Here is a 23,566-nt window from a genome sequence, read left to right on the forward strand (position 1 = left end):
TCCTGAGAAGTAACCCTACGTGGGATTTCAGGGTTTGTCCAATGGCTAAGGCTGTATAATTTTTAGGCTTCCGTACCTCAAAGGCAAAAACAGAACCCTTATAAGATCACTTTGTTTTCTTTCCATCTGTTCCTTTGTTATTTAAATTATCTTGTTAAATAACGGTATAAATTGGAATGTACAAAGTAAAATGTTACTAAACATTACGGTAATACCACAGTCATTATATCCATACAGACGGCTATAAGTATATTACATTCGAATGGAAATGATTAATCACCCGTATTTACCAGAGTAATGGATAATATAATAACATCCTAATTATAGTCATTACGTTGAAATACGACTGAATAATATATTTCAATGTTGGTAAATACAGGCGCAAATAGGTAATTAATTAATTCACTGCACATATTATTAGGTAGGTACCTACATATATTTTAAAAGTGCGTATTTTAGCAAAACATATATATTTTTAACCGACTTCAAAAAAGGAGTTCTCAGAACTCCGTCTTTTCTAAACCGTTATGGAAAATTCTTTTTTTGTTTGAATGTATAGGTAGTCCCTAGTTGATCCCGTTTATGTCAAAGTATTCATTAAATGTATTATTTTGTATTTTGAAAATAGGTCCCAAAAACGATTTCAAATAAAATACAAATAGTATTTTTCAAAGGTCTTATTCAATGGGCCTTTAACCTTAAGTTATTCAACCCAATTTTATCAGTTAATAGAATCAGCCCGATACCGAATGGAACCCATTTGAGGTATTTGACTATTTGAATACCTGACGCGTTTCTATTGGTTACGCGAGGAAAGCGAATTATAGTGCTGATTACTTACCAGTGTAACGAGACCTAAGGATCCAAAGAACTAGTCATTTTGTTTTTTTAAATAATTTATTTACAAACAAGATATATACAGTGTATTACTAAAAGAAATTAAAAACTAGCTTAAATCTAAAACAGGCCCTTGAGGCATTGTACCAAGGATGCTGGCGACATTTCCTCGCTATATCGCAATGCTGATACGTTGTGCGAGGTAGCCGCCAGCTCTTCGGTCACCAGTTACGTCAACCAGACGCTTCGCGAATTCAGCGACTTTTTAAAATAACTCGCGAATTCAGCGACTTTTTAAAATAACTTGTGTTTTGATTTTTAATACTCTTTAAAGTTTATTCTAAGACGCAATGTATTGCGAATTTTGTTGTTTAACATCAATTACAATCAATTTTTTAACTACAACTTTTTAAAGACCTGGCAAAAAGACTGATCGACCTCACTGGTGACCGAAGAGCTGGCAGCTTTCTCGCGCAGCGTATTAGCCTCGCTATACAGCGGGGAAATGCTGCCAGCGTCTTCGGCACCATGCCAAAGGGGTCCAATTTTTTAGATTTATTTTAATTTTATTTAGTATTAGTTTTTAGTTTTAATTTAGTATTATTTAGTTAAGTTAGTTTATTTCTTTATTAATTTACAATCACCTGTTAATTTATTTATTTAATAAAGTATTTTTTTAACTAACTAAAGATCTGCGATGTCCTGGTAGGCATCCGTAGCTCAATTGGTTAAGAGCAACACACGGATTGTGGAGGATGCGGGTTCAAGTCCTGCCGGAAGCGTAACTTTTTCCATTTTTCCTTTAATATAAAAAAAATCAATTACAATGATAATGGCGTACATGGACGATAAATATTTATTATGTATGAAAAAATAGGAAGTTAAAGACTTCATAATTTTTAAAGCACAGCCTACACTTAAATTTTACGCTTACGCTCAGTGACAGCGAGAGAGAAGAACACGAACCTACTGAGCCTTAAGCGGCAGTTAGTTACGTTAGATTTATTGTGCTGTACATTTACTAAGTCACTGCCAAATGTCCCAAAATAATTGTGCCATTAGTTGGCTACTTAACCGTTATTCTGCCAGTAATTAGGCAATTTACCCTCTTATCAGGTCTTATCGACTAGAAAACTCGAAACATGCTAAGCGAAATTGGACCTAAATTACGTGGAATATAAATAATATAAGTCGAAAAATGGCTGAATCATTCCATTTGCCGAATTTAACCTCCTGAGACCCAGAAGCATAATATATGTTTTGTTTTTGAATTAGGAACCCTTAGTTATTACTCAATGAAAGTTCAAAATATTTTTTGAATATGTACAAAAATTTGTACACAGGGACTTAGGTGGTTAAGAGACCTTTTCATGGCATGCTCGAGCATTTAACAAATTTAACACATATCAGTGAAAGAATAAGGATCAAAGTCAAATGGCGTTCTAAAAGTTTTAATCATGTGTCGAAAGATGGCAGTAAATTTCCTGTGTTTACAATTTACAAAATTTACTTTGACAATCCGCCTCTATACTAAATTCTATTTGGTCTTGACAGACGGACGGACGGACGGACCAAGTGATCCTATAAGGGTTCCGTTTTTTCCTTTTGAGTTAAGGAACCCTAGAAAACGACGTTTCTAGTGACAACACATTCAAATCTACATTTGAAAAACCCGCTAACCCACGATACTCGAAGCCCAGTACCTGTTTATACAATATCCAACATATATTGAGCTCCAGCTTCGTAGTAACTACGTGTATAAAAGACCAATGTATACTGGTTTTATCGAACATTGTAAATAACGCTCACCATTCCCTTTGTCATCGCTCATCGTCACGCATAAATGAATAAGTTCCTGATACAAAACAGAACTAGCGAATATTGGTGATGCTGATGTACTTTACGGCTCGGCCACGACTGTACGCGACTGGCGACGGCGGCACAGAATAAGTAATAGTATTATCATACAGATCGGCCACGCACCGCCCCGTCCCGACTCGCATTACCTCGCCCCGCGACATGAATCTGACGGACTTCTGGCGTGCTCTCAGTAAAGCGACTTACCCACACATACACAATGACGCGTGTACAGACGTGCCGTGCACACATATAAACGCAAATGATTTTTGATGTATGGCGTGTCCGCCCTGTAACGGCGGCAGCGACCTAGAGAAATATAAGAGTGGTAAACTCCATACATCCGTTTTCATACCACGCGTTTTGGTATGTATTGTATAGTTATTTCGTATTCAGGGAGGATGTGCTGTTCAGAATTTGAAAATTGTTTTATTACATCTTTATTGTACCACATTGAAGAAATAAATAAATGATATGGGCAGCGACAACGAAAGGTGCGATCGCTGTGTCTCGCTCCAACCTATGGTTATCGCTGCCGTCGCAAGTCGCTCAATGTCGTGGTTTCTGTACCCAAAAGGGCGGGAAAGTGAATCCCAACGCTGGTTTTTTCGAATGACTTTTAAAAAGTTTATCAATTTGAAAGCTTGTTTGTCGAGATTAATATTTTTGTCAATTACAATTCAATTTTACTTTTCGATTCAGTTGAGTATTGAAGGAACCATTCATAAAAACAATTTAGGAAACAATACCGCCGCGTCTGTCTGTTTGTGTGTTTGTAATGTTTGTATGTTCGCGATAAACTCAAAAACTACTGGACGGATTTTCATTCACCTATCGATAGAGTGACTCTTGAGGATAGAGTGACTCTTGAGGATTGTGTATAATTTGTTTACCCGTGCGAAGCCGGGGCGGGTCGCTAGTTGAATATAAACCTACATTGCAATACAAATTACAATAAAAATTTCGCAAGTAGCTAATTAAAAATGAAATATATTATTTGCTAATCCGTCCAGTGAACGAAAACTAAAGCATGGACGGAAACTAGCGCGATGACCCTATATATGTGTGTGCATTAGAACAAATAAATACCCTTACAGGGGTTTGCACCCAAGATTTCCTGCTTCATAGGTCAAACGGAAGCCGTAATTTAATTATATAATTATACATTATCTACTTATCTACCGATTTTTACCTATGTATTATTAAATGTATTTATGCCTTTTATCGTAATATAATTAAAGAGATTTAGCGGCAATTTCGCGATAACGGCGTATTTTGTGGCTGTAATAACGCTGGAAATAACTGCGAGGGACACACAGTCTTATAATATAGTGAGCAATAACAGTATTTTATACAATCGTGATATACTCGTAATCGAGAGCTTTTCAGTCGAATACCGTGTTTAGGCCACCAAGCTTGCTGAGTGTTCATAATTATTTTCCATCCATCCAAAATACAAATACAAATGCATTTATTTCATTACTTTTTACATCAGTTCTTAGGTATAATATAAGGGTTAGGTAGGTAATTAGTCCATCTTAGGTATATGGAGTAAGTAGGTAAGTATTTATCTACACAGTGTTCAACAAATTGTGTAAGTAACGAAAAAGGTGCGGGTACAGCTTGCTGAATTTAAACCCGCCCTTGGTCAGCTAATTGGAATGGTATTAAGATACTTATTTAAGGTACTTATTTCAGTCAGTCTCGGTACAAAAAGTACTGTGGTTGACTGAAGTAGTATGACAAATACGAATGTTCCGAGAAAATACGATGGAAAACAATAACTAATGAACTACATTTTTAGAAGCTTTCAGCTATGTAAGTAGGGTAGTAAAATATTTAAAACAAAGTACTTACTAGAGATACGTTCGAATGTAATAGTTATTTATCTACACACATGTCATTAGTTCAACTTCAACTTCAACATTTATTCAGCAAATAGGCCACAAGGGCACTTTTACACGTCAACATTGAATTTACATACAAGCAAAATAATAATAATTATACATCAACAATTATTAAATACAACTACAACTACCAAATCAAACTAACGTAATACAATTACTTAGAGATGTATAAGGTCTCTTAATGTCGAATTACATAAAAAAACTATAATAATAATATTAAAATAAAAACAAAACAGATACATAGAAAAAAAATCTAAGTTCTCTATAATGCGTTCAGAAACCAGCTTTATTACAACCAATTTTACTATGAAAACTTTCTTATCTGTGGTAAAAGGTAAATTTGTACTTTAATGTTATTACATTACAGATTTTTGTAACGTTATGAGTTTAAATTTGGAACAGCAGTCAAAACTCAAGTGGGTCTCTATTCTAGTATCCATAGATATTAAAACAGTTATCGATTCGAAACGTCAATTTAGTATGTTTTGTTAATATAAACCGCACGATATTTGATTTCGAGTGACATGAGAATAGAAACTTCATTCTTTTGTCTAGGAATTAAAACAAACTACGGATGCGTGACATGAGTGAATAAAGTTTTCATTCACCGCCATTTGAAGTACAGTTTATCTTTTAATTCGTTTAAAGTATGTGTTTAGATAAAGTACTGTATGTAATTGTACATAATTAGGCATTAAAACACTCGTGTGATCCTATTAAGAAACTCACTAACGTTCGTTTCTTAAACCCACACTCGTATTTTAATGCCTTTCATTATGTAGCAGTCACATAAACTACTAGGTATTACATAAGGGCACTATGGTTCTCAAGGAGCGATTTCTTGTTATATAATTATACGACCCGCCGATACGGCTTCGCTCGGGTTAACAAATTATACATAAACGTTCCTCTTGTATCATTTTATCTATTTAAAAGAAATCGCATCAAAATCCGTTGCGTAGTTTTAAAGATCTAAGCATACATAGGGACAGACAGACAGTGGGAAGCGACTTTGTTTTATACTATGTAGTGATTATGTACATCCTTATTATATTATATAAATATGTAAGGATAGCTATCCTTGCCGTTCGTATGTCACGGCAAATATTTCAGCATATTACCGGGCGCGGCCTCATATTTAGTACGAGTTAATGGAGTTACGTGTATATTTATACGAATGTACGTTATAAGACGTGTGGCTTATACCAAGGTACCTATAAGCTACACGTACGCCATAGAAAAGTGAGTTTTAAGCCGGTTATAGAGGGTGCAAAGTATATGTAGGTAAGGCTTTTGTTAGGTACTTACTTACACATTTTTGTACTCATAGAAAAGTGAGAAATAAGACGGTAAATGTTTGCAATATACCTAGACGGTGTTTTTTAGGGTTCCGTAACCAAGGGGTAAAAATGGGACCCTATTACCAAAGAGTATAGATTTTATAGAGAGTTACTGTCATGGCAAATTTTGGAGCACAGTAAATTCACCGCCATCTTTTAACAGAAGATTAAAACGGTTCGAACGCCATTTGACTTTGATCCTTATTCTTTCACTTAATGTGTTAATTTAGTAATTATATTGAAATTAACGCCACCTAGGCGAGAATAGCCCAAAGGTATGGTGCGATCTTTTCGAAAGATGGCGCACCATACCTTTGGCCTATTACTAAGACTCCGCTGTCCGTCTGTCTGTCAGGCTGTATCTCATGAATGGTGATAGCTATATGCAGTTGAAATTTTCATAGATGATGTATTTATGTTGCCGCTATTACAACAAGTAATAAAAATAGCATATAATAAATATTTAAGTGGGGCCATAGAAAAAAAATACATAGATTGCTCACTCCATACATCAGTTTTAGTACCAAAATAGTTATTTGTACAACAAGAGATCAAAGTTTGATATTTCTTCGAGTGCTTATTTTGAGCCCCGTACAAGCGAAAGAATCTATACTAGATTCACGAGCGTAGCGAGTGAATCTAATTTAGAATCTTGAGCGTAGTAAGGGACTCAAAAGCGCACGAGATGTAAATAACTTTGATCTCGTGTAGTTCACAAAACTTTTCACCTCAGCAGTGAGAACATATAAGAGAACCCGAAAAATGTATTCCTTCTTCATCACTTACCTCTATTCACTCATGTTTTCTTAAGATATACCAACAATTAAGTTTTCACTTCAGCAGCTCGAACAAGGGTACTTTGCTACTTAAAAACAGTGAGCAAAATCGCATTTTGCTCATTTTGTCTCACTCAGTGAGCAAAACGCGATTTTGCTCACTGTTTTTAAGTAGCAAAGTACCCTTGTTCGAGCTGCTGAGGTGAAAAGACTATTTAGCATCTAGCATCGAGTAGCGGAACTATCAGTACTGCTACTTGACAATAGATGTAGCACCGACCGGAAAGTCTTATGCTGTTGAGATAAGACTTTCCGGTCAGTGCTACATCTATTGTCAAGTAGCAGTACTGATAGTTCCGCTACTCGATGCTAGATGTAGACACTGAAATTAATAGTCTAACTGATGTATGGAGTGAGCACTCATGTCTTACTATATTTCTCTATGGTGGGGCCTCCCATACAACAAACGTGACTTTTTTGCCGTTTTTTGCGTAATGGTACGGAACCCTTCGTGCGCGAGTCCGACTCGCACTTAACCGGTTTTTTAAAGTCCGTCAATTTCAAGGTGGCATTCCAGAGCATAAATTCAGTTTCTTAAAGAACACTTTGTCATTGCAACTGGAATGCATAGTTAACTTGGTCCTCTATGTACAGTTATCATCAAAAGTTGCGTATTAGACTACGCGTCAAAGAAAAACGTCACTTTTGACACTGACATAACTAATCCATATCGTATCTAGACTTTTAGTTCGTTTTTTTAGCATTAGAAAGAACTTAAAAGAAGGTAAGCGATCTTGACATGTCTTTTAATTGAAAAACGCTTTTTAAAAATCAGTAACTATTACTTATGAAAGCAGAAGAATATAAATAATCGTATACTTATGATTCATAATTGTTACATATTTGCCGTAACTTATTTTTAAAATGTGTTTTTCAATTAAAATACACATCAAGATTGTTTACCTTATTTCTAATGCTAAAAAAAACGAAGTATTGACGTATCTTAAAGTTCGAATATGGCCGATACTCGTACGTCTATATGAAAAATAATTAGATGGTGATAGGTAGGTATGAACATATACACAATAATAAAAATATTATTTATTGAAATTGTTTTCAGTAAAGTAAAGTAAGAACAAGATAAGTCTGCCACGATTTTGATAGCACACGCAGCGCAAGTGTTATTTGTAAGTCATAATTTCATAGAAGTTTGACGTTTAAAATAACACTTGCGCTGCGTGTGCTATCAAAATCGTTGCAGACTTATCGTGGTCTTACTCTATTTCTATTTGGAAAGGTATTCTAGAATGGCAAATGATTTAGATTTAGTTATTTATTCTCATAATATGAAATTACATTTTAAACTATGCTAGACTAATCCACAGGGCGGACACGCCATACATCAAAAATCATTTGCGTTTATATGTGTGCACGGCACGTCTGTACACGCGTCATTGTGTATGTGTGGGTGGTCGCTTTACTGAGAGCACGCCAGAAGTCCGCCAGATTCATGTCGCGGGGCGAGGTAATGCGAGTCGGGGCGGGGCGGTGCGTGGCCGTTCTGTATGATAATACTATTACTTATTCTGTGACTGATCTATATACATGAATTTATATTATGATCGCTTTGAATGCTTTTGGCTTTTGTTTCATCCGCTACTATATTGAAGCCGACTGTACTATTTTAAAAGTCAATATTGTACCTATCAGAAAACTATTTTAAAATGAATTCCCAGTTTTTGAAAACAAAATTCGTAAAATCGGAACTGTGCAACAATATAAACCCTGTAAAAGTTCCTATTAAAAAAAGCGAACCATATTCATCCCTATTTTTATTGCAAAATAGGGTTGCTTTTCGTTATTTGAAGCAGAAGCAATTTTATTTTTATTCACATGAGGGGATACTCGTATTCAGTGTTTTAAAAAAGCTGCGAAAACAATGAATAGGGAGTATTACTCGAAACTCTGCGTAGGGGGCGCCACTACCACAATTACTCACAATCTGAGGGTCTACCGCAAACGAGAGATTCGAAATTTTGATATCTAACCTCTCTATCACTCTTGCATGTTCGAGCGATAAAGAGGCAGAGAACCTTCAAACCTCTCCGCCACCCCCTCGGCTCAAGGGGGGTCCCGTTGTTTCCCATAAAGTTTTAAGTCATAATGTATTGTTTGTCATATTATCATTAGTCATAAAACTGAAACCGTAACATTTCAGGATTTTCGTTAGGTTATCCTATAGATAGGTTAGAATTAGGGATGTACCGACTAGTCGCCGACTAGTCGGGAAAGCCGACTATCCGGCCACATTTGTAGTCGGCGATTAGTCGGCGACTAGTTGGCAAAAAAGGCCGATTAGTCGGCCTATTATTTATTACAGAAAGCAGGGCATAAATATTTTATATAATAAAACGCCAATATTAATAAAATGTTATGGCCATTTTACACAAATACGTATTTAGGGTATAAAATGAGCTTGTGTTTATATAAAATTCATGTATTCATGTAATTATGTGGGTGTATCGTCGCAGTAGCACGGAACATCTTTCAGTTGATATTGAAAGCGCGACGACGCAAGGAGCAAAAAAAATGTTTTTCTAATGCATCCGAACTTGTATAAAGCTATTACAGTTGCCATACGAATTTAATCTTTATTGGGAAGTAACGATTATGAACTTGGCCGACTAGCCGACTTGTCGGCCGACTAATCGGCCATCCGAGCGCCGATTAGTCGGCTAGTCGGCCAAAACCATAGTCGGTACATCACTAGTTAGAACCCGTACCATGAGTCATTGACAGTGTCAAAACTGACATAAACGCTTTCGAGAACGTAATTTACTTTCTATACATCTCGCCTGCCCTAATATGCGAGTACGAGCGAGATGCATAGAAACTAATAGAAAGTAAATTACGTTCTCGATGGCGTTTATGTCAGTGTCTTGCGCCACCATTGCGCTCACATCTGTCGTAATAGGCGCGTTTTGTTAAGGAGTGAATCTTCTGTACGGCTACCATCAGTTTGTCACTGACATAAACGCCGTCGAGAACGTAATTTACTTTCTATACATCTCGCTCCTACTCGCATATTAGTGCAAACGAGATGTATAGAAAGTAAATTACGTTCTCGATTGCGTAAATGTCAGTTTTGATACTGTCAGTGACTCATGGTACGGGCTCTGTACCTAGTACTATTATTTATTCTGTGTAATAACTAGTCCAAATAAAGTTACAGAGTCCAAAATTATATTCCAAGCATTCCCCTCTATACCTTCTTGTTCCTTGGCCTAAACTTAGGTCATACTGAAAGTTCGTATTCTCAAAAACCGTAGCCGATATGTAACATTTGATTTTATAATCGCTTTTATACATTTTTGACGCATTGCATTGTTTTATGTTTCTGACTGTCACTTTAATACCTACCTAAATAATACAGTGGGATCTTGGACTATTCGTACAGTCGCCATCATATATATCGGAGTGGCCAAGGTGTTCACAATACCTGAACACGCGCTCTAACGCCCTGACAATAGAGGCGTGTTAAGATATTTCTGAGCGCCTTAGCCGCTCCGATATATCTGGCGACTGATGTACAACGTAAGACTGTCATAAACAATCTTACCGAACTCGACAAGTTTTCATTGTTGTGAAGTAGATTTACATTTTGATGGGCGAAGTTTGAGCATTTACTACTCTTGCTACAAATGCAAGATGTCAAAATTATGCGGATTTTAGATTTGGGGATAAAATGTGGAATTTATGACGTTAGGTATATTCAATTTTCAAAACTTTATTTTCAGTAAACATACAACAACATTAACTTATAAAACTTAATAACTGAATCTAAAAATAAGTAAGTAAAAACTACATATTCCCCTGCGGCAAGGTGCCGTAAATGCTGGCAGCATTTCCTCGCTGTATCGTAATACTTATTCTTTGTGCGAGGAAGCTGCCAGCTGCAATTTTTTTGACGTTATTTGAATAAAATAATGTCATTTACAGTCGGGTTTGACGAAAATGTAATCGAACGAGCGGGCGAAGCGAAGTTCTTACATTCAACTTGGAACACAACACACCGTTCACCTGACACCTAATAAGTAGGTATGCGCCACAATTTTCTCTTATAAGTGTCTCATGATTAGTCATGATTCATGATTGGTGCCATCACAATATTCCTTGAAATTAAACATTAAATTCAAAGCATTATTTTTAAGCTTGTTTAAGAGCCCATCAACGTGCACACTAGCGCCACTGCTAAATAATCGTGATTATTTAAATTTAACGAAATATGTACCTGTATTTAAAAAAGGGGGCTGCTACGTACTGTATCTTATATTAAAGTACCCTTTGAATACATCAAACTAGTTTCTATGTTGCTGGATTCGTCAATCTATGCGTCCAAAGTTAAAACGGCCGTTTTTGTTTTGAGTTTATAGATTGACGAATCCAGCAACATATAAACTAGTTTGATGTATTCAAAAGCTACTTTAATACAAGATACAGTACGTAGCGGCCCCCTTCTTTTTAAATATATTTCGTTAAGTTGAAATAATCACGATCATTTAGCAGTGGCGCTAGTGTGCACGTTGATGGGCTCTTAAAGTGAAATTTGATTTCAGAGAGCCTGCTTTTATAAATTGAATAATAGTAATAATGGGAGCCTTTCAACCTAAAAGCTTGATATCCTCGGGTTATAAAAGTAATGTAAAAAAATCTGTATTTTCTTTTTTTGGGAATGAACACTGAAAATTGGATTGAATATCAAACAAAAGAGATTAATGGCTATAGTTTAAAACAAAAAATACCGAAACAATATTTACAGTAAGTACATATAGACCTATTTTCCCGCACTAGTGCGTAAAATAGCATTTTTCGTGCGATGTCAAAAGTTTAAAGGGCCATAAATACGATACACATGCGAATAGGTAATTCGCAACCCGTGTCGATTTAAAACACTCCCTTGTTTTAATTTATCGCCACTCGTTTCGAATTTCCCCTTTTTTTCGCACTTGTATCGTAAATAACTATTTCGGTTGTGTCAGACCGAAGTTTCGGTGTCGTTAGGTTTCGGCATAAAAATAATGTTTTCGAAGGTTCTGTTATAACAGAAACTAGAGTAATATTGAGCCTTCGGTTTCGGTAAAAAAATTGATATCGGTCGGATACTACTGTACCCCTAGTGTAAATTTCATTCGATAGCGTGACGTGACGTAATTAAGTGTTAAGTGTAATTTTGTATGGGATTTCGAGTTTCCAAAACGTACCGCTTGGCGCGCTGTTCAAAATCCCATACAAAAATAGACAAAACCCGAACGCTCGTCACGCTATCTGAATAAAATTTACATTAGGGGTTCTAATCTGTGTGCAATTGTGCATGGCTATGGCTACCATCAGTTTGGCACTGACATAAACGCCATCGAGAACGTAATTTACTTTATATGCATCTCGCTCTTACTCGCATATTAGTGCGAGCAAGATGTACACTGTCAGTGACTCATGGCTTAATGTATTGTATGAAACGTGCGTGTGGCGACAGGACGTGATTAGAATACTCTGAATGCAATACCATTGTAGCCTGTTGCATCTGATTTCAGGATTAATAGGATCTACGTATGGGCACGTATTGCTTGGTTTATTTACGAATCATACATAGCATAGGTACACATTTTACTGTAGGTATGCTTAAGAGGAAAGGGGGCGACTGCTTCGCCATACAAACGTGGCCCTATTTTCCTCTTCGGATATTGACATGATATACAATATTTTTATATTTTCGCAATTTGATGTGTTTTAACCACAGCTATGGGTCGTTTGCATTTTTTAAATTTTTTAAATTATAATAAGTGTTAAAGGGATTTTAAAAATTTGTAGGATATTGGTTTCGCTATATATTGGTCGCTCTTGATTCTTAAGAGGCCCACTGATTAACAGTCCGCCGGACGATATCGGCCTGTCAGTTAAACGCAAAAGTTGACAGTTCCGAACAACTGACAGGTCGATACCGCCCGGCCAAGCCCGGTGGACTGGTAATCATGCAGTGGGCCCCTTTATAATAGGTAATAAAAAAATAAAAATGAATGGGCATATATTTATAGCTATATAGGTACAATAAAATAAACGCTTTGATCTCGGACTGTCTAGAACACAAAATGACTAATGTAATATTTTGCCTATATCTCTTTTAGTCTACATCGCAAACGGTCTAGAACACAAAATGACCACATATAGGTAGGTTAGGTTCGTTAGGTATCTTCAAATGGCCGAAGGCCAAACCGCACAGAAATAGGAGCCCCGCGGCAGCGGGGCTCCGTCGACATCGCTAACGTAGGTAAATAAAGGTCTAAATAATTGTAGTCATTTTGTGTTCTAGACCGTTTGCGATGTAGACTAAAAGGGATATAGGCAAAATATTACACTAGTCATTTTGTGTTCTACACAGTCCGAGACCAACCCAAATAAACAGGGAGTAAAATAGGTACAATAAATAAAGTCATGATTTCTGAACCTCCGCTCGCGCCGCCCTCCGGTTCCGGAGCTTTAGGACCCTTTTCTGATGGAAAGCCACAAATACACACTGTTAATAAAGGTCCGTTTCTCATGCCACCTCATGCCTAAGCTTTTTTTTTGTTACAGACAAGTCGTTCGGCAGTCCCTGGTGATGTGTCGCTATGTGGCCGTGGTGTGGCTGGCTAGTTGCTGTGCACGCCGTCGCCGCCGTGTCGCCCGTCATTAAGATAGGTACGTGTTATGATGACGTCACAAGTCGCTCGGCAGTCCCTGGTGTGTCGCTATGTGGCCGTGGTGTGGCTGGCTAGTTGCTGTGCACGCCGGCGCCGCCGTGTCGCCCGTCATTAAGATAGGTACGTGTTATGATGACGTCACAAGTCGCTCGGCAGTCCCTGGTGTGTCGCTATGTGGCCGTGGTGTGGCTGGCTAGTTGCTGTGCACGCCGTCGCCGCCGTGTCGCCCGTCATTAGATAGGTACGTGTTATGATGACGTCACAAGTCGCTCGGCAGTCCCTCCTGGTGTGTAGCTATGTGGCCGTGGTGTGGCTGCCTAGTTGCTATGCACGCCGTCGCCGCCGTGTCGCCCGTCATTAACATAGGTACATGTTTTGACGACGTCACAAATCGCTCGGCAGTCCCTGGTATGTCGCTATGTGGCCGTGGTGTGGCTGGCTAGTTGCTGTGCACGCCGTCGCCGCCGTGTCGCCCGTCATTAACATAGGTACATCTTTTGACGACGTCACAAATCGCTCGGCAGTCCCTGGTATGTCGCTATGTGGCCGTGGTGTGGCTGGCTAGTTGCTGTGCACGCCGTCGCCGCCGTGTCGCCCGTCATTAAGATAAGGTAGGGGAGACCAAGGAGGGTTGTGACAGAGGGGAGTTGTGAAAATGGAGATTTATTGAAAACTATGATTGCTAAGCGAGCTGTAACCGTGATCTTAACTTAAGACCCTTACTTACGTGTTATGATGTACACGTCACAAGTCGTTTTGCAGTCACTGGTGGATTTGGTGTCGTTGGCTAGTGCACGCCTTCGCACGCCAAAATGGTGGTTTTATTTATGAAAAGTACTAATAATTTTAAGTAGGAATACTCCTCATCATTCTATAATTCCGAAACTGGTAATTGTATGGGTCATTATGATATTATTCGTGTGCAATACATACAAGCAAATGTAGTAATGTATAATTTTTTTCTTAGGTGCAATTTTAACGGACGAGGCGCGAGGTGGCAGCACCGAGCTGGCGTTTAAATACGCGGTGTACAGGATAAATAAGGAAAGGAGTGTGCTACCAGATTCTACGCTGGTCTACGCTCCCATACAATATATACCGGCTGGGGACTCCTTTAGAAGCTATAAGAAAGGTAAGTTATGATATAAGGATCATTCAAGGGCCGACCGGGCCGTGTCCGGGCCGGAGCTTTCGGCGCTTACTTTTCTGTGACAGATGACCGGTGATCACGTGATGCTTTCCGTAGAAAACGAAGCTCCGGCCCGAACACGGCCCGATCTAACGTAAGTCATCCTTTAAGCAAACATATTTATACATCCCAAGACAAAAGTATGGAAAGAAGCTTATATGACAATAAAATATTTATTATTTTGCATGCGATTAATGTTTATTGACAATTAACAAACAAAATAGTAAAAATTATAATAGAACTTTAAAAAAGTAAAAAACTAAAATTCTGGTTAAGTACGATAATTGCCAGTTCAAAATTATGTATAGAAAGATTAGAAAGGGCGATATGTAACTTTTTCGAATTTCTGTTTTGTTACACTTGTGTACCCTTACTAAATTTACCATGACAGTAACCCTCTATACTATCTATTCTCTTTGCTGTATTAGTGTGAGCGCGATGTACAAAAAGTAAATTAGGTACGTAGACGTTAGCGTATTATGACAATGTTGACATATGTCAGTGACTCGTGGTACGGCTACGGGTAAATGCACACAAAGTTTTATGTACATTTCGCACGTTTCACAATTTATTTCAGTTTATTCACACCCCCCAAAAGCCCCTTTTACTAGCAAAAACCAGGCTCACATTTCACCAGCGCAAAAACTAAAAATGTAGCGTAAAAACAGACCGGAAGCGGAGTGGCGAAGCAATATGGCCGACGGAAACTGTAAATTTGAGGGTGCTTGACACGTTGCGTTTAAACTAAGGGTTGTTGTATTCTGTCGAGTCAGGGATTGGGAAAAGTTAAGTGACGGAAGAGAGCCGTTATGTAACTGCGACCACTTAAAATGTGGTGCAATGTCCAGTCAGCAGCAGAAGTTGCTAACCGGGCGAGGTGTTCAAAATTACCTTGACACGCTCTTATTCTCTTAACAATAAAGTCATGTCAAGATCATTTTGAACACTTGGCCCGCTTAGCAACTTATACTGCTGACTGTACCTACCTAATGAAGATATAGATAGAATACTCTTTATTGGCACACCTCAGTAAAAAGATACAAAAGAAAAGAACAATTGATTAAATGTAGAGACAGACAACAGGCGGACTTATCGCTAATTAATTAGTAATTTGTTTATTTTGCTGCAGCGTGTCACGAGATAAAGTCAGGTGTAGTAGCGCTCTTCAGTAGCGGCGGTCCGACGTTGAGTAGATCGCTCAGCGCCCTCTGCCGGTCACTCAACGTCATACATCTGTCATCTTCAGCAGACACGGCTAGTCAAGGTAATAGATGCTAGAGGATTGGACATTCGAGACCATAATCGTATCTTTATTAGCGGCCCGACGTCGTTGAGTCGATCGCTGAGCGCTCTCTGTCGGTCACTCAACGTCATACATCTGTCCTCTTCAGCAGACACGGCTAGTCAAGGTAATAGATGCTAGAGGATTGGACATTCGAGACCATAATCGTATCTTTAATAGCGGCCCGACGTCGTCGAGTCGATCGCTGAGCGCCCTCTGTCGGTCACTCAACGTCATACATCTGTCCTCTTCAGCAGACACGGCTAATCAAGGTAATAGATGTATCTTCAGTGTCGGCCCGACGTTGAGTCGGTCCCTGAGCGTCCTCTGCCGGTCACTCAACGTCATACATCTGTCCTCTTCAGCAGACACGGCTAGTCAAGGTAATATATGAATCTTCAGTAGCGGCAGCCCGGCGTTGAGTCGGTCCCTGAGCGCCCTCTGTCGGTCACTCAACGTCATACATCTGTCCTCTTCAGCAGACACAGCTAGTCAAGGTCATAGATGTATCTTCAGTAGCGGCCCGACGTTGAGTCGATCTTTGAGCGGCCTCTGCCGGTCACTCAACGTCATACATCTGTCTTCTTCAGCAGACACGGCTAGTCAAGGTAATAGATGTATCTTCAGTAGCGGCCCGACGTTGAGTCGATCGCTGAGCGCTCTCTGTCAGTCACTCACTTCTAGAGTCTGTCCGGAAAGAGAAGAGTCGTGGAATGTATTGGATCCCATACATTCCACGACTCTTCTCTTTCCGCACAAACTTACTAGAGAAATTTGGGACGGGTACAGCCGTGGCCGGGTCTAGTGGTCAGGACGTTAGCCGCGTAAGCTGATGACGCAGGTTCGTTTCCCGCCTCGGGCACCGGTGGACTTGGTCACCTTTTCTTTAGTGTATGATATCTATTTCAGTTTATAAATTATATATAGTAGTGTTACAATTTGAAAAAAAATTAAAAAAAACATACAACAGAATTGATAACCTCCTCCTTTTAGATTTGGAAGTCGGTTAAAAAAAAATTGATTTGGTTCCCTAGTTGGATAAAAGGTTTAGCCATTGACAACTATTACATTCTTGGCTTTTGTCCAACAACTCGCACGTTAAAATCTTATTACAAGGCTGTAGCAGCAACTTTTCTTCTAATGAAGTGCCGGAGAATGGCATTTGGGTGCCAAAACTGTCGGTACTTCTTTTATACTCCACATACTCGTATGTACTTTTATGACCTCGACCGACGCTAAGCGCGACGAGCCTAAGTTAAGTGTAAGGCCTGAGTGGACGCTCGAAGCGGAGCGTTCGGCGAGGAGTGCAGCGTGGCGTCGAGCTCACAAGTGATTTGAGCAGCGTTTAAATATTATATAGCGTGCACTAAGGCCGCTCCTATACGTTTGCATTTGTTTAACATGCACGCCGCACGCCCTGCCCCGCTGCACGCCCAACTCGAGCATCCATTCAGGCCTTACACTTAAAACGCGCCAGCCTGTTCCCATTCAATACCACTACGTGGCCGGTGTCCTCACGTGCTCTCAATGTGCGCGGGGGTTCACCTCGAAGATCGGCTACGTCAGCCATCTTCGGGCGCACGAGCGCCGAGCAAACTAGGAGTCGAAGTGGTCGCCATTGCCGAAATCAGCTGGAAGGGTCCATCACACGTACTGACTAAGTAACAAAACCCTTTACAGTAAAGTTCAAGATACAATATCTCAGGGAATCTATACAAGGTATTGGCAAAGTACAGTGGCTCAACGGAAACAGTGGCTCAGTCGCCCAAATATCGCTATACACTGTGGCATCCTTAAGTGTTGTTATAATAACCATTGCTCGTCCATTTGAATTTATTCGATTACTGAATGTTTCTGCTGTATTAGCAGGGAACCAAATAGCCTCTCTCATGTTGGAATTATGGTTAAAGACATTTATTCTCATAAGAATATAGGTACATTATTCACTTCAAATGAGAATTAAAATTTAACTTAATGCTATACAATAACTTGGTGTAGGTATTATTATGTTTTTGCATCTCAAGGAAACACCAGTAAATTTGGAATTAGGTTGATTAAGCCTCTGTACTCAGCCATTTTATTCCGATTCACTCATGTTCCTTCCTTGAACCTAAATGAATAGGCATGTCTTGCGTTACAGAACACAACGACCCAGACTCTTTCACCGTGAACCTGTATCCGTCGAGACAGCTCATGGACAGGGCGTTCGCGGACCTCACGGCCTACCTCAACTGGACGAGGATGGGGGTCGTTTATGAAGACTATGGCTATGGTAAGACCTTTAAAGTGGAACTCCAAACCATCATCTTCCTCGCGTTTGTCTCGGCCTTTCGCCACAGCACATGGCACTAGGCAGTAAATTTTACGAAAATATTTTTTAAATCGTCTTTATAAAGGGGCATTTCTATTTAAATTTGTATTTTAGATTTTGGATTTTTCGTATTATTTCCACCCAGAATCACGAGCTCTTTCGATCCTAATACGAGGAAAAAATTGTCCCCCAAAATTTCTTTCTTTTGTCCGTTTTGTTACGGTCATAGAAGGTTGTATTGAAAACCGTAACCAAAGGGACCGAAAATTTTGGGAAACTTTTTTTTTCTATTGAGAAACAGTCTTATAATAAATATATGAGCAAATTAGCTTATTAGCTAACAAATTGATTTCTTTATAGACCTATAGTTTCCTAATATAGAAATCATTTTTTTAGTACACGTGAAAAAGCTCGTGTTTCTGAGTAGAAATAATATAAAAATTTCCGAATTCTAACATATTTTTTCTGTACAACTTTACAAGTCCAAAACCTAGTCATTTGGTATAATTCTTTTACTTAAAAATATACGATATCTTTATCTACAGGTGAATTGAATATAGCGAACATAGCAAAAGACGGACGCGACATGTACTGCGTGCGCGCATCCCACGAGTACCGACGCGCACTCACACTTCTCAAGGCCCAGGGCGTGACGCACATCATCGTGGACACTGATCCGAAGAGGCTACGGCAATTAGCCAGAGCTGTAAGTACCTACTTTTTTTAACACATTCAGGCCAAGAACCCGACTGTCAGGTACACTGTTCGTAGCGACTACGCGCTCCATACGGCTAAGTGTAAGGCCTGAGTGGACGCTAATGTTGGGCTTGCAGCGGGGCGGGGCGTGCGGCGTGCATATCAAACAAATGCAAGCGTATAGGAGCGGCCTTAGTGCACGTTGCTCAAATTAACTTGTGAGCCCGACGCCACGCTGCACGCCCCGCCGAACGCTCCGCTTCGAGCGTCCACTCAGGCCTTACACTTAGTGGCAATGAATGTGTTAAAGTATTGCACAAAATAATTTCTTCCTAGCGTTGTCTCGGCATTTTTGCCACGGCTCGTGAGAGCGTGGGGCCCGCTTGACAACTAATCCCAAGAATTGGCGTAGACACTAGTAATTACGAAAGCGACTGTCATCTGACCTTCCAAGTCTTCCAACCCAGAGGGTAAACTAGGCCTTATTGGGATTAGTTCGGTTACCTCACGAAATAACTATATACATAAATATATAGGTATCGCTCTAGTGTCAGGGCGTTACAGTGAGTGTTCAGTTATTTTTGAACACCTTGGCCGCTTCGATATAACTGATGGCGACTGTGTACACAATAAGTACCTACTCTTTATAGCATACCTCAAAAAAACACACACAATTGATTAAAGATAGAACTTTAATTGGTTTTTTTTGTTGTACAGATTCTTCAGCTACAAATGAACAACGAAAACTACCATTATATTTTTACATCATTTGTAAGTATTTTGTATACAAACATTTTTTTTTAAACAAAAGCCCCATTGAGACGGTCCAAAAACTTGCATGCGATTACATGACTGATTCATTCTATTACTTATAGTTTCTGAGTATTTGTCCCTGTTTCATGGGTGTTTTCTATATGTATATAAGTAGGTATGTATTTATCTATACAAGTATTTATATCGTCGCCTAGCACCCATAGTACAAGCTTAGCTTAGTTTGGGACTGAATTGATTTGTCTAAGATGCCCTCTAATATTTATTTATTTATTTAGTTACTCTGTAGTTAGCTGTTAGCAAAATGTATCGAATATTGCATGCGCTCTTGAACCGGGGTTTAACTTACCTAACGTTATGGTTATGTCTGTAATTCCTTTGCCTATATTACTATAAAATTAGCGCCCACCCTAATCTATTAATCTTGAGAAACAACTGAAATTTCACAAAAAAAACAAAATTTTCAGGACATGGAACTCTTCGACCTTGAAGATTTCTACTACAACCGGGTCAACATGAGCGGTTGGCGGCTAGTTGACCGCGACTCTGACAAGGTCAAGGACACTCTGCTAGTCATGGAGAAGTTCCACCCTATTGGCGCTAGTATACTTACCGGAGGTCATATAAAGGTCAGTAAAGGTCAACCATAAATTGTAGTCAAGGTCAAAATGAGTAAATGTCAAATGTCAAAGAAATTATTAAGGACATCATGTTAGTTATGGAGAAGTTCCACCCTATTGGCGCTAGTATACTTACTGGAGGTCATATAAAGGTCAGTAAAGGTCAACCATAAATTATAGTCAAAGTCAAAATGAGTAAATGTCAAATGTCAAAGAAATGATTAAGGACATCATGTTAGTTATGAAGAAGTTCCACCCTATTGGCGCTAGTATACTTACCGGAGGTCATATAAAGGTCAGTGAAGGTCAACAATAAATGGTCGTCAAGGTCAAATGTCAAAGAGAACATTAAGGAAATGTATACTAACCGGAGGTCATATACAGATGAGTGTAGGTCAACAATAAATGGTAGTCAAGGTCAAAATGAGATCTTGCGTCAAGGTCAACATAGTAAACGAACGGCCGGATTTAGAACAGGCCATGGAAATCAATTTTAAATTTGAATAGCGTACATTTCCACGATAAACTTTACCAATAATCTCTTAGTAGTAACAATACTTGTCTAATTATATATCTACTTACCCTCTTTTTTAGACGGAACCAGCTCTCCTCTACGACGCTATACAAGTCCTGGCGATGGCTTTGGCAGCAAGCAAGGAGGTGGGCCCCACCAACGCCTCGTGTGACGACGAGACCACTTGGAGCAATGGGAAGGATGTCATGGAAAATATCAACAAGGTACTTATTGACTCCACTAAAGTTACATAATATCAAGACCGGATTTTCAGGTTTTAAAGGAAAAACACGGGTATCATTCTGAATCCCTAACAACGTTTGTCCTAATGGGCACATGCCCTAACGATCAATTGTCATAACGATTATTTTCCATAATGTAAGGTTCTGAAAAATGGTTAGGTTTTAGAACTTGCTGCCACACAAGTGGGTTAGGTTACGGTTAGAACTGCGACCCTCGCAAAAAAGAAAATATGCTTAATAACATTAGGATAAGGAATCAATAATTAGGGAAACCAAAATTAGGGTTTTTAGTGTTAGAACAACTGATCATTATGACAAACAATATTAGGGAATGCAAAAATAGGAGAAAAGACTTTAGGGATTCAGATATAGATCCAAAAACACTTAGGGGTTAATCCAGTTTCCTCACGATGTTACCTTCTACCAAAGACATATGTAACTCCGTATAAGATGAATAAAGTTTAAGGAAAAAAACGTGCCTCGGAAATCAAGAAAAGTCATTCTCGGATAGATGGCGCACACACCTTTGGCCTATGCTCGGCTAGATGGCTCGGTTTGATATTTAAAAATTTTAACACAGGTATCAGTGTAAGAACATGGGTCAAAATTATATAAAAATAATAAAATCATTTATCCATATTGTTCAAGTTAATTCATATACGATTTGATGTTTACGCCATCTACTATGTAATCACAATAATTTTAAAGTCCTAATTTTGCATGTGAACCATTGAACGTATCAATCTTATGTAATAATACTCATTACTTCTAATAGATGGCGTTACGGGTCCTAAAAATCATCAAGCATAGTTGTTTACTTGAATAAAGAGTCTTGCACTACCTATCTGCATGAACGCTGCATTTTTAATTCTCCCACATCTCTCATCGACCGGTACAAAAGTGGTCCTTACCGAACGGATATAAGAACTATATTAGTGTGACATCGAAATTAACCTCAAATGTTGTTTACGTTTTAACGAATTTAAATGGATTTAAGAAGAAATTAAAGTGAAAAAACTGTATAATAAGTGATAAATAGACTTGATAAGTGTATACAAACGTTGGTGTGCGTATATCTTCATTATGGAAGACTATATTAAGGAACAAGAAAACGTGTACGCGTTGTTGACGAAAACTATTTCAAATTACAAGAAATCGCCGAAACAAAGACTGACTAGTGGTTATGTACAGTTACGAATGGAAATATTGACCGAATATTGGAATCAGTTTCACAGCAATCACATGGAAATGTTGAAATTGGTACCTAAACATGAACGAGGAAAGTATGAATATTTCACAAAAGATTATTTTATGGAAGTCGAAGAACAATACATCGAGTTACGGTCAGATATGATGGACTTGTTATTAAAGTTAAGTTCACAGAGCGGAGAAAGTACATCGAGTTCACGTAACCCTCCAACTGCCACTAGTGTTAGTGATGAAGTCCGTCTGCCTAAAATTAATATTCCACAGTACTCGGGCAGTTATCACGAATGGACTTCGTTTCACGATATGTACACATCGCTAATACACAATAAAACCACACTCAATAAAGTGCAAAAAATGCATTATTTGAAAAGTTGTTTATCAGGTGAGGCGGAACAATTACTTAAGCATATACCTATCAGCGAGAGTAATTACGACATGGCATGGAATATTTTATTAAAAAGATACAACAACAAACGAATTATTGTAAACACAATTTTGGCACGATTAGTGAATCAACGAAAATTAACTACGGGAACATCGAAAGGGTTACGAGATTTGTTAGACACCACAAGTGAATGTATGAATAAATTGAAAAATCAAGACATAAAAGTAGATACATGGGATACACTGGTAATTCATTTAATTGTCAATAAGTTAGACTCCGAATCACACAAAGAATGGGAACTCGAGCTCGGGTCCCTAGAGATTAGTGAATTACCAACACTAAACATGTTAGACAAGTTCCTGGAAAAAAGATTTCGTGTTTTGGAAATGATACAAGCTCCGCCGTCGAGTGCACCTGTAAATAAAAGAAGTTTTCATGTAAATAAAAGCGAACAGAAATGCATTTTTTGTAACCAAGACCACCTATTATACACTTGTAAGGAGTTTACGAAACTTGAAGTAGATAAGAGAGTGGAATATGTGCAAGGCTGGCGGCTTTGTTTTAATTGCCTGGTACCGGGGCATTCAGTCAAGTTCTGCAAACATCGATCTTCTTGCCGCCGATGTGGGAGAAAACACCACTCTCTGTTGCACAGCACGTGGAGCCCGCAGTCTCAGACCTCTGCGCCGGTTCCGGAGGCATCAGCGCAGCTTTTAGAGGATAAAGAAGATACCAAGGAAGAAAAAGAAGATAAAAATAAAAAGAGTATTATATCTCACCTCACAACGGGGAGTCACGCGCGGCTGATGCCAACTGCATTAGTGCAAGTATATGCTGAAAACGGAGAAAAACACTTGATGAGAGCGCTGTTGGACCCATGTTCACAAGAGTCT

General features: G+C 38.8%; 1 protein-coding gene and 1 long non-coding RNA gene across 2 annotated transcripts in view; one reads left to right on the forward strand and one right to left on the reverse strand.

Moving 5' to 3' along the window:
• Nucleotides 1-23,566, forward strand: part of LOC134659507 (glutamate receptor ionotropic, kainate 2) — a 50,040-nt gene that overhangs the window by 12,140 nt on the left and 14,334 nt on the right. The window contains exons 2-9 of the mRNA XM_063515163.1: nt 13,348-13,452; nt 14,422-14,586; nt 15,773-15,907; nt 18,066-18,197; nt 18,782-18,942; nt 19,650-19,703; nt 20,171-20,332; nt 20,918-21,061. Of these exons, the coding sequence (XP_063371233.1) occupies nt 13,383-13,452; nt 14,422-14,586; nt 15,773-15,907; nt 18,066-18,197; nt 18,782-18,942; nt 19,650-19,703; nt 20,171-20,332; nt 20,918-21,061 (1,023 nt within the window). The 5' untranslated portion in view covers nt 13,348-13,382. The remainder of the gene's footprint in view (nt 1-13,347; nt 13,453-14,421; nt 14,587-15,772; nt 15,908-18,065; nt 18,198-18,781; nt 18,943-19,649; nt 19,704-20,170; nt 20,333-20,917; nt 21,062-23,566) is intronic.
• The window catches only part of LOC134659570 (uncharacterized), a 46,645-nt gene continuing 25,301 nt past the window's right edge, over nt 2,223-23,566 (reverse strand). Inside the window, exon 2 of the long non-coding RNA XR_010097814.1 lies at nt 2,223-2,321. This is a non-coding gene — a long non-coding RNA (uncharacterized LOC134659570). The remainder of the gene's footprint in view (nt 2,322-23,566) is intronic.

Source organism: Cydia amplana, chromosome 25 (genome assembly GCF_948474715.1).
Source record: "Cydia amplana chromosome 25, ilCydAmpl1.1, whole genome shotgun sequence".
NCBI classification, from domain to species: domain Eukaryota; kingdom Metazoa; phylum Arthropoda; class Insecta; order Lepidoptera; family Tortricidae; genus Cydia; species Cydia amplana.